This window comes from Trichosurus vulpecula, chromosome 4 (assembly GCF_011100635.1).
Source record: "Trichosurus vulpecula isolate mTriVul1 chromosome 4, mTriVul1.pri, whole genome shotgun sequence".
In the NCBI taxonomy this organism is placed as follows: domain Eukaryota; kingdom Metazoa; phylum Chordata; class Mammalia; order Diprotodontia; family Phalangeridae; genus Trichosurus; species Trichosurus vulpecula.
This window is the reverse complement of record NC_050576.1, coordinates 245683470-245696111: the sequence shown is the minus strand read 5'-3', so window position 1 is coordinate 245696111 and position 12642 is coordinate 245683470. Positions and strand designations below refer to the sequence as shown.

The window sequence follows — 12642 nt, the reverse complement described above, 5'->3', positions numbered from 1 at the left end:
TTTCAAGAGGGATAGAATGAGATACCATGTATGATGCTTGGTAAACTTTAAAGAGACATATGACTGCTAGTTATTAATATTATTATTAAGAAGTAAAACACTAACATTTGGTGTGATCTGGGAAGGCCTTTTGGAGGCTGTGGTGTCTAAGGAAAGCTAGAGATTCTCCAAGGTGAAGGTGATGAGGGAAAAGGCATCTGCAAATGCACCAAGATGGTAGATGGAAAGCAGTGTATTATGAACAGCTTATAGACCAGTTGAATGAAAAAGAAGAGTCCATGAATAGTACAGAAGAATGATGCTAAGGCCTATAGGGACTAAAGTATAAAGGGTTTTACAGGCCAATTTGAGCCTGGCAGAGGATTCGCTAATTAATCTAATGGAACCACTGGGAGCTTTTGGAGCAGGAAAATGGTGTGGTCAGATTTGGGTTGGAAGCTGAAGGAAGGATGGATCTGAGAGGGAAGAATCCAGAAGCTTTCTTTGCAGAGGCTAGGAATTTATGTCCTCTCCTTGGAGGCCCTTACATACAGTGTCCTTAGGTTTTGTGGAACTCAGCTTAACTGCTGGAAGGATGAAGGAACTTCTCTAGATGGCTGGCCTCAGATATGGGCCTTAGAGAGGGAGCTGAGCATGTGGGAGAATGTAAGCTTCTTGAAGACAGAGCCTTTTTCATTTTCTGGCTTTGCATCTTCAGTGCTTATCATGATGCTTGAAGCAGTGGTGTTTTTTTCTGAACCTATCATTTTTTAAAAATTTAGTTATTTTTTCAAATTAAGACATTTATTTTTCTCTCCCTCCTACCTCTTGTCTTTGAACAAAAAGAAAAAAGAATACCCTTATAACTTATATGTATAGCAAGCCAATTCCCACATTAGTCATGTCTCATTCTGCATCTTTAAGGAACTGTGATTTCATTGTGGAATTCCCAAGTAGGAAAATGTACTCCATTGATATAGATGGTAATTCATCTCTCAGAGAGTTGCCTGAACCATTGAAGTTACATGAGTCATCTAGGCTCACACCACTAATGTCAGAATCTCTACTTGAACCCAGGTTTCTCCATTTCAAGGCCAGCAGCCCACTCTATCCACTATACCATGGTAGGCACTTTCATTCAAATCTGGTGGAGATCTTCATTCCTCTTAATATTTGATCATGTCAGAAAATCTGGCTCTTCTTCACACTTACTAGCTGTGTGACGTTGGGCAAGTCACTTAACCCCAATTGCCCCGCCTTCCCCCCTCCCAGAAAAAAAAACCAACAAAGAAACCAACAACAACATAAAAAAGAAAATCTGGCTCTTCTTGAGATTAACCTTGAAATGGTGATTATTGAGTTAAAATTTTATCTGTACTTCTAACTGGTAGACTCATTTGAAAATATATTAAGCAATCCTTCTGCTCTCCTCCTCCACCCTCCTTCCCCAGTCTCCTGTTTATCATTTAGGGACATGAGTCATTTTTTTCTGTAGTTCCTAGGCAGAAAATTTTGTAAATTCTTGGAATGATGCTTTTCAGCCCAAACTGTGCTTGCCATCTAGTGGTTAGTCCTGGGCATTACAAGACCCTCTTACATAAAGCTGCCTTGCCTTGGAGAAAAATCCAATCTGCCTGTGGCTCCACCTGGGAGCAATGACCTTGACTGTACTATGGAAAAACAAGCTTAAACAGCAACTTGAAAGGAGTTGACTTGCCCAGAAAGTGTCACGTGGTCCAGCTTCTGATGCAAAGGGCACCCCCAGTGAGATCTGCCTTGTGGCAAAGGAACCATTGAAATTTGTTGTTCAGGCTTTTTCCGTCATGTCTGATGCCATTTGGGGTTTTCTTGGAAGACATACTGGAGTGGTTTGCCATTTCCTTCTCCAGCTCATTTTACAGATGAGGAAACTGAGGCAAACAGGGTTAAGTGGCTTGCCCAAAGTTGCACAGTTAAGAAATATCTGAGGCAGATTTGAACCGAGGTCTCCTAATCCCAAGTCAGTTGCCCTAACCATTAGACCACACTGCCTCCTTGATATATGCATATATTAGGGTGTGCCATGTTGGCAAATCCTAAATCATTGGTTTCTGCTAATATGAGGATGCAAAATAAATTCAATCCAAATTCAATAGTTATTAAAGGGTTTATTATGTGCAGAGAACCCTGCTGGAATTAGAGAGAAAAAGAAAAATAGCCCCTGCCTTGAACTGTCTGTCTGCCTGTCTGTCTATCTATCTATCTATCTATCTATCTATCTATCTATCTACCTGTCTATCAGTCTGTCTGTCTGTCTATCTGTCTGTCTGTCCGTCTATCTATCTATCTATCTATCTATCTATCTATCTATCTATCCATCTATCTATCTATCTATCTGTCTGTCTGTCTGTCTGTCTGTCTGTCTATCTATCTATCGATCTATCTATCTATATCTATCTGTCTGGCTGGCTTTCTACCTATCTGTTTGTCTGTCTTTCTACCTATCTGTCTTCCTGTCTGTCTGTCTATCTATCTATCTATCTATCTATCTATCTATATCTATCTGTCTGTCTGTCTTTCTACCTATCTGTCTTCCTGTCTGTCTGTCTGTCTGTCCGTCTATCTATCTATCTATCTATCTATCTACGTGTCTGTATATATGTATGTGTGTATGTATGTATATATCCATACATACTTTAGAGGCAGGTAGATAAGGAAACATAAACTTGAGGATGGAAAGACCAGAATAGGCTCCCAGTAAAAGGTGATCCCTCAGATGAGACTTGAAGGAAGCTAAAGATTCTAGAAGGCAGAAATGAAGAGGGAATGCATTATATACGTATAGAAGGGTCTGGACAAAAGCTTGGCAGTAGGAAAAAGAAGAAAATTGCACTGCATCTAAATGGTCATAAGGTACACATCTGCTCTCGGCGACAACTGGGTGGCATGATGATGAGAGCCCTAGACCTGGCCCGAGTCATGAAGCTCTGAGTTCAGATCCAATCTCAGACACTAGCTATGTGACCTGGGCAAGTCACTTAAGTGCCTCAGTTTCCCCATTTGTAAAATGGAGATACTAGCACCAAACTCCCAGATTTGTTATGAAGATGATATGAGAAAAATAAAGCTCCTAAAACAGTGCCTGGCACATGGTAGGCACTTAATAAATGTATATTTCCTTCTTTCCTTCTGGACTTTTGATCTTTCTGCCCCAATCTGGAAGGGCAAAGATAAGTTATGCTAAAACATACCCACTGTGGAAAATGATAGTTTTAACCAAGGTGTGGTTTCAAATGGTCATTTTTTAGCAATGATGATTTAGGATTTTTCTGAAAGTCTCAGATGTTCTGAATAGCAATGATGAACCTCGTTCAGCTGTCATGACTGATGTTCCCTCTAAGGCTATAAATGGGGTTAAAGATTGTGAGACCTCTCCCGACTGGGCTGACTTGGAAGGTAGTGAGTTCCCTGTCACTGGAGATCTTCAAGCAGAGATTCGATAACTCCTTTTCAGGATTGCTGTCAGACAGAGGTCAGGCTGAATATTAGCAAAGTGCTCTCCAATGCTGGAAGAGGCCTCAGAGGCCACTGGGACCAATTTGCTCATTTTCCAGATGAGGTAACTGAAGCACAAAAAGCAAATAACTCACTCAGAATCCTAGGGTTAGTAATGGCTGAGGCAGTATCTGAACATGGGTCTGCTTGATTTCAAGTCCTGTGCCCTAACCACTGCACCAAGATGGTATCTAAGGTCTTTTTGAACTCTGAGATTTCTGTGATTCTCTGACCATGTTACAGGGGAACAGCATTTAAAATGACGGCTCTCTAGAACTTTCTATAATAAGTAAGACTTGGGTGGTCCTCTAGTGGAATTTTCTTTGGATCAAATCTTGCCCTTTATAAAGTTTCAGATTATAGCATTCGTATATAAAGATCCCTATTTCATCGCCAAATTCATTTATGTTTTTGCTTCCTTTTTGCCTTAATAAATGCTTATTAATTGATATTATATGTGTGATTATCTTTGAATGTAAATTTGGCTAGACTCGTTTGTGGCATGGATAGATACCTAGGATCTGTCCCATTGCGATTTCTGTCTTGAGGGATGTAGGAGGAGGGCTGTGGCTAGGTATTTGTGCCTTTGCTCACTTATTTGAAGGAAGGTGTTGGGTTAGAATTCTATCCATCAGCTGCACATCAAATATTATTGGCTTGGGAGGGTTAATATTTTGGAGGCTCAAGATCAATGTCACTTTTCCCAATTGCTCTCAAGGGGAGGGAAATGTTTAATTTATTATGTTCTATTTAGTTCCCTCCTACCAAATGCTGGTCACAGAAAAAAAAATCATGAATACCTCTTCAGCCTTTTTAAGCAAAGTAAGTGGTGAGGAGAAGTTGGAGAAGCTTTACAGATCAGGGTAGAGGATAGAATGTATTTAGCTTGGAAGTAAAATAAAAATCTCGTCAGCTCAACCATGGAGAGAGCTCACTACAGTAGAATCACTCTTGGCCTGTAAGGTTTTAAGCACTGGAAGTCACAGGATGTGTTGAGGGGATAGAGACAGCTTCCTCTACATGTCTTCGGCTCCAATTAGCCTTCCAAAAATTTGCAGCTGCCTTTCAAGGACATCTCTCTCAAAGTTCTCTGAAGATGCCCAATGTCCTTCAACCAGCAGGAGTTATATCGCCCTTCAGGAGGATGAAAGATAACCTTCAGCATACTGCCTTACCTGAGTGAACAGATGTGATCTTATGTATGTGTGTGTGTGTGTGTATATATATATATATATATATATATATATGTATTTATGTAATACATAACAAACATATATATGTGAATTATATATATAAAGGGATATTTTATGTCAAGAGAGAGAGAGGAGAGAGAGAAAGAGGGAGCAAGGCAGAGAGATAGAGAGGAGGGAGGGAGGGAGGAAAGGAGAGAGATAGAGACAGGAGAGAGGAAGGGAGGGAGGGAGGGAGAGAGAAAGGAAGAAGGAGAGAGAGAGAAAGGGTGAGAGAGAGAGAGAGAGAGAGAGAGAGAGAGAGAGAGACAGAGAGAGAGAGAGAGAGAGAGAGAGAAAGAGAGAGAGAGAGAGAGAGAGAGAGAGACTTTTTAACTTGTATCTTGCTTCCAGCTCTAAATGCTCTGGTATCCTAATATCCTGAAATACGATAAAATTGCTTTGATGGGCTCTTCTATGTACTCTCTGAAAACCATCTGACTTGCCTGAATGTTATTTCAAATGAATGCTTATCGTTGGGTCTCTTTTTGCATTTGACTTTTGCAGAGAGGGCCAGAGGTATCGAGTGTACGTGGTGATCCCGCTCCTGCCTGGATTCGAAGGAGACATTTCAACGGGCGGTGGGAATGCACTCCAGGCCATCATGCATTTCAACTACAGGTAGTCAAGTTCAAAAGAATATTTGGCATTTTGATTTCATGTACCGATAGAATAGAAATAATTGTCTCTGCACAGGAATTCAGCCAGATTTTATTTAAAAAAAAATAAATGAAGAACATTTATCCAGTGTAAAACACTTTGTGAACATCCTATTTGGTCCTCACAACAGCCCTGGGAAGTGGGTGTTATTCTTATTCCATTTTACAGCTGAGGAAACTGAGGCAAACAGAAGTTAAGTGACTGGTCCAAGATTGTTCAGCTAGTCTGAGGCCAGATCTGAGTTCAGATCTTCCTGATTCCAGGCCCTGACCTCTATCTACTCTACCACTTAACTGCCTCTGTCCTGAATATTTTCTCTTTGTTGGTATTTTTCTATCATTTTCTTGGATATGTTACCATTGTGGACAAGATCCCAATTGGGCCAATCACTGGAGCTGTCTCTGGCTTCTCAAAGGCCGTGTCATGGACTAGGCAACTTCAGATCTGTGTTTGTATCTGCCAGTGTTCTCATAGGTCCCACCAAAATGGAAAATTTTAAAATACAAGCCTAGGGATGATCTATATATCTTTTAGACCCAGTTCAGACAGTCTAATCTCCAGGCTGACTGCACATCTTTCCATCATGGCAAGTTAAAAACCATCTCCTAGCCATAGATATATTACAATCTGCGTGGTAAAAGGACCCACTTGGACTAAATCACAGAAACTCTAATCACTAGAGCCTGTGACAAGAACCATAGAAAGCTGACCCTGATTGACCCTGAATGGGTGTGCTTAGTTCTTGGCATAGCAGGGATGGAAGAGCCCAAAAGATGCTCCCACTGGATTTAACTCCTTTGATGCCTTTTAATGGGCAAGTCAGTGCTCCAAAGGTGCTGGAGAGTTAGTGAGTTTTCTGTCATCTTATGCTGAGAATAGAAGTTTTGAGTGTAGCCTTTTAACATTGAGGATAGCAATGTTTTCTTTAAAGATCTATATGTGTGTGTATACACACACACACACACACACACACACACACATATCATCAGTTAATATGTGAGCATGGTTATAGAGACCAGTGAAGGTCCTAGTCCACTGGAGAACCATGGCATGACCCCAAGGAGTGTATGATCAACCACACAGAATGTGGGAATATAGATCTCAGTCCACCTCCCCTCAATCACAGAGCTTGTCTCCAGCACATCCATGCCACCCCCTTTGCCCTTTATCTGCCCAACACTCCCTTATTCTGGTCCCTCCCAGGCTTTGCAAGCTCCCAAACTCTACCTTTATGCTTAGGTGTGGGGTCCTCAGGGTGGTTACAACCTAACTTCATCTCAGATACTCACATGGGCATCATTGAAAATATTTCCCACTCTCCTGATATATGCTGTGACCCAGACTTCATGGCCAAAACAGGGACTTTGGCTGGCTCTGGGCTCAGGCCCATGACCAATGAGTAAGAACTCCCCACCCCCCCCCATATCTTTAGGTTTTTAATAGGACAATCAGGACAAACAGGTAGAGAAAGATTACAAGTCTGAATTACCGTGTTCGTTACATTATCGTTACCCCCAAATCCACGCCCCCCCCAGTTTTAAACTTTCTTAATAACTCCCATGGGTACCATCATCCTGGTCACTCCCATTCCCAATCTCACTTTTATCCTCTACTCTTTGCTCTCACTCACCCCTCACATTCAATTGGTTGCCAAACCTTGCTGTTTCTACCTCAAGAACATCTCTCATAGATGTTCCCTTTTTTCTCCTCATATTACTATTTTAGGCCCTTATCACACATTGCAATAATTTTCTCTGCCTCAGATTTTTCCTCACTCCAGTCCACTCAACTGTATGGTTTTTTTTAAAATTCAAGACATCATATTATTCCATTACTCAATAATTCTAGTGGCTCACTGCTAATGCCAAACTCAGATATTACTACATCTTAATCTGATCTTTTTAAATATCTATTTTCTGTGTTATAATGTAGATAAGTCAATATACACACATTGGGAATATGTGCTCAAAAGTTTTTTGCTGATGGGGTACATGATCAAAAAAGTTTGGTGGCCTCTGTTGTAGATCCCAAGGACAAATCTACCATGGTGGCTGATGACTCCCTCTGCTGGAAATAGTTGTTCATCCAGGGAGTCAGCTGTGTATTGAAATTTCATCAAATCCTCTACCACCTCACCTCCTTTAATGGAAGAGAGAAAAGTTGAGAAAATTCACCTCCCTCCCCTCTTTGTAGAGGTGAGGAACTAGGGGTATGAATAATTTCACATATTATTAGATGCAATTGTTATATTGATAGGATTTGCTGAACTGCTTTCCCACTTTAAAAATCTGTTACAAAGGGTTTAAGGGGTGTTCAGGAGGACTAGCACCTTTGGTGTGAGGGCTTGCCAAGCCCTTTTCAGGGCTGCTTTCCACATTTGGTGTCCATCTATCACCCAACTCTCACCTGTGGCTCTGAGAAGCTGTAGGATGGTAAAATCTGATAAAATTGGTCTTAGCAGATGAGCCAAACCAGGATGAGGGTAACCAACAGCCCTCAAACCTGTCAATGAGTTAGGGGGATGTTTACCCCAAGCATGTTAAGATTTCCCTTGGCAGAATGGGTGGATGAAAACAATTTGTTCCAATGTCTATGAAGGTGGCTGAAGCAGATGCTGTGAAGCACTTAAAGCTTGGTCAGACATTGAAGACGCCAAGGTCATCCATTGCATCCCGAGCCATTGCTGGTCATCCTGACTTTTGAACTGCTACTAGACTTTGGTGACTCTGGAAGAGATAGTGAGGCTCGTGACTTTGTGCAACTCTGCCTCATTTAAATCCAGTTCATGTGATGCCATTGGTCCTCTCCAAAAATGAAAGACAAGCTAGGGAATACTCGCAAATAAAATTGTATAAAAACCAAACGATAGAAAAAAATTTTTTAAGAATATTTAAAATGTTAAGGAGGATGAACAGTCATAGAAAATTAAATTCTGGAAGCCATAAACAGTGGCTTTTCCATTTCTTCTCCAAAAGTACCTCTAAGATCAAGGAGGGGGAAAGATTTGATACTTACAGAATACTCCGAAGGGAAAAAAGTGGACACACTAGTTGTGACCACAGACAAATTACTTAACCTCTTAGTGCCCTAGACAACTCTCTGAGAACCTAAGTTCTGGGAGTGGGCTACTCCTACTTTTTCTGTCTTCTTAATACCTTGTTCCCCAATGCATATTCTTGGATCCTCCTCCTGGCTGTTCCACATTGACCTCCTGGCTGTTCCACAAACAAGACATTATTTCTTTCAGCTCCAGGCATATTCTCTGGTTGTCTTCCATACCTTGAATACTTTGCCTCCTCTGGTCAAACTACTGACCTTCCTGATTTCCTTCAAGTCTTATACAGGAAGCTTTTCCCAACATCTCTGAACTCTAGCACCTTCCCTCTTTTAATTGTTTCCACTGTATCTTGTATATAGCTTGCTTTTTATATATTCATTTGCATGTGTCTCCCCCATTAGATTGAGAGCAAGGGCTGGTTTTTCCCTCCTTTGGTATTTCCAGCATTTAGTACAGTACCTGAAGCATAATAGGCACTTCAAAAATGTTTACCAATTGATTGATTGACTATGGATTGGTGGAGAAACTTTCAGTACCAGGAATCCTCCATACTAACAAAATCACAAGTTTGGGCCAAAAAGAAATAAAAAATAAGGAATGTTTTTGGGGCAGTAGAAAAGTACTTATTAGTGGAAATCAGGTTTCCAGATTCAATGATGGAATTATAAATCTGAAGCTCCTAACTCACTTTGCTAGAACCTAGCCTGAGGCAGGGACTGAACATTGGGAAAAGCAGGTGAATATTTTCTGGTCATTTCCCAAGAATTTCTGAAATTTTCTTATTTCTAAACTTTGATCTCAGGAGGAAATTATTCAGCCTTCAGGCTTAACCTGTCATCTAAATGACCTGGTGGCAATTTCCCATTTCTATGCTTCTCTCAGCCCACTCAGAGACTGATCACTTGCACAGGTATCTTAGGATTGCTTCCTTGTCAGAACTCGTTTCAGCTTCTTCCACTACAGACCAAGTGACATTTTTGAGGTTGATGTCATTCCTTGCACATTCTTGATGCTTTCCACTTTGTACCTGCTAGAGTTTTGGGGAAGATGTCATGTTTTCCTTCAGGATGGATTCTGCTTAGCCACAGTTAATAAGAGACTTCCGAAATTTTTGTCTTCATTATTAGTTTGTAGGTTACCATATAGCAGTGTCAAAAATGCCCATTTCAGGTGTTTTTTGTTATGACAAAAGCATTACCATCACATAAAATTGGATCATACTTACTTGATTTGCCATTCTCAGATGTTTTGGGGAAGATCATAATCTCAATTCTTTTCTACAAATTTTTTAAAAATTGGGTTTCAACCCAATTGAAGTTGACACAATTAATGTTTAGTAAAGAACTCAAACCAAATGCTTTTATCTGCTAAAATGTCTTTATGTATACTTCAACATCCAAAATGATATCAACGTAGTCTAGGCATGATTGTGTTTTTTGAGTGTTTTAATTGTATTTGTAGAGTAAAAAGATGGAGCATGGGATCCTCATTTTGGCTGATGCAGTTAATTCACGTTTTTTTTTCCAGTGGAATAATTAAAGTTGAACATTGGAGTTAGAACTAACTTAGTACTCTCCTGATCTAAATAAAAATTGAGCATGGTCTGATATCTCTGTACCCTCTAAGGTTCTCTATGTGCTCTCTTGCCTATGGGTGCCTAAGATCTCTTCTTCAGTCTCTGTCCCTGTTCAGCTCTCTTTCTCTCCACTCCACTCTTTCCATAATATGGAATGAAGATCAATGTATGTAGATACTTCTTGTCTTTGGAAAGTGCTACCACTGTCTTCTGTGATTCAGGAGAGTAGATGATATATTCAATGGGGATTGATCCTAGGCAACCCAATTAATTGTGCAAAGTCTTGGAAAATAAAACAACCAGTTAATGGGCAGAATGTTTTTAAACCTTCCAACCAGTTTTGTTTGCAATACATAGGCTTAGCCTAAACCACTCTAAATTGTTGACTCTTTATGTTTGTCTGGAGAACTAGTTTCTCTCAATGGAGGAAGTTTGAATACATTTTGGTTATTGCATTTCACCTAAATTACCAGAAGGAAAAGGTCCATTTGTAACCATCTTTAAATTTCTAAATTCAAACACCAGCTTCATAGCTTTCTCATGTACTTGTTCCACGGAAGCAACGTTTACCATGGGTAGTGTCATTCAAGTGTTTGAACATTTTAATTTAATGCTTCACAAATGAAACTTGTTATCTTTAAAGCACCAAAATGTTTTTAACAGGCTCATTTTAAGCTTTCATGTGATAGAGAATTGGTTTTACCATCACCATCAAAATGACATTGGGTGACTTCAAAATGTTAATAATTGTTCTTCTGCCTTAAATATTTCCAGAACCATGTGCAGGGGAGAAAATTCCATCATTGGACAATTAAAATCAGAGAGTAAGTGATTTGTTTCTCATTTACCTTTGATTATTTTTGGTTACCAGGGAAGGAAAGCAGTGATAGGTTCATAGCAAATGGTATCCTAGACCGGGAAGTGGAAAAGCGTTTGGCCCAATCTCCTTGTTTCTCTAGTTGAAGAAGCTGAAACCCAGAGAGATAAATTTACATGGCAAACCATTGCCATGGGAGCAAATGTCAGATCCAGCATGTCCTCTGATTCTAAATGAATCCAGTGCATTGCCCACTCCATCCTGCTGATAGGAAACTCATAGTCACCAATATGGAGGAAGGAGGAATGGTGGAAATGGGGAGAACCAACAGCAATTTTATTAGGAGCATTCACATTGTCACTGTTATCTATTTATAGATAATTGCTCTTGAATCAGTTAAGCCGAATCCCATTAGTGCAAATTACAAATCTCCTGAAGTGGTGGACTATATTTTAATCCTCACCATTCAGAGTTGTAATCATGTAAAATATGGCCATTGGTTATATTTATAATCACAGTGCAAATTTAAATGATGTGACCACTGGAAGGAATTCATTGTTCACACTAATTGGAATAATACTTAACATTTGTTGACTGCCTACTGTGTGCCAAGCACTGTGTTAAGCATTTTGCAAACATTATCTCATTTGATCCTCATAACAACCTTGCAAGGTAGGTGCTGTTATTATCCCTATTTTACAGTTGAGCAAACTGAGGCCAGCAGAGTCAGAGATCTAAAATGGGGTTGGATTGTAATCTGTTATCAATGTTATGAGATGGGTTCCATTAGTGAGGGTTGTGCCTATGCATTACTTTTGAACAAATTAAACTGATACACCTGTCAAAGCAATAAGCATTTTCCCAATGTCATCTTTAATCTATAGTTGGCAATCAGTGGATAAATTACATATCATTCTGTGGACTTCGAACACACGCAGAACTGGAAGGAAACCTGGTCACAGAGCTCATTTATGTCCACAGCAAGCTGCTGATAGCAGATGATAACACCGTCATTATTGGTGAGTCAAATGATCTCTTGGTTATTCATCTTGGTGATTTCTGAAATAATTGTGATTATTTCACAGGGAGGCGCCCTATTTGTGTGGGAACTCCCTCCACCCATGCAGATCGCAACCCAAGGCCACCTTAGTCAATAATTCCTGAGGATGATTGCACTGTGTTTGAGCTTGGAAACATCCCTTTATCTTCCTAAACCTGAGTATTCTCATTTTACCACATGAGAGGGTTAGAGTAGATTAGGAGAGCTAAGGTCCTTCCCACCTCTAAATCTCCGGATGATTTGATCTCTTTACTTATGTATGTTAAAAGTGGGGATTCCTTTCATGTTGGTTAGACTAGACAGCCTCTGAGGTCTTGTCCAAATCTCAAGCCCAGTGACTGTCTGAAAATACCAAGTACATGGAGTTGGCTAGGTCCTAGGAAGTGTTGGGGAAGTGTGTGGTATAATAAGCAAGAAAGTAACAATGATTGACACATATCAGTGCAATCCCAGCAACAGTTGCATACTATCCAAAACAGAGAAGTATTTGTTTGCCACTTTGCCCCAGGTTCTATCTTCTGGACATAATCAAAAAATAGCCATAGTGTTGTGAAGAAGCCTGTCTAATTGGTAGTATAGGATGACTTCAGGGATCATGTCTGAATGACTTTTGTATGACCTCAGACCCAAGGTTTTCAAATTTTCCCTGATAAGGAGAGTTGTAATGATGGGCTCGTCCAGTGAAGGAAATGATGCAATCCCAAGAGTGTCTATCATTGGCCAGCGTTG

The 12642-nt window shown here is 40.2% G+C and overlaps 1 protein-coding gene across 2 annotated transcripts in view; it reads left to right on the top strand.

Moving 5' to 3' along the window:
- The window catches only part of PLD1 (phospholipase D1), a 193795-nt gene that overhangs the window by 159691 nt on the left and 21462 nt on the right, over positions 1-12642 (top strand). For both annotated transcript variants that reach the window (XM_036755287.1, XM_036755286.1), the window contains 3 exons: positions 5250-5363; positions 10811-10860; positions 11738-11872. In XM_036755287.1, the coding sequence (XP_036611182.1) occupies positions 5250-5363; positions 10811-10860; positions 11738-11872 (299 nt within the window). The remainder of the gene's footprint in view (positions 1-5249; positions 5364-10810; positions 10861-11737; positions 11873-12642) is intronic.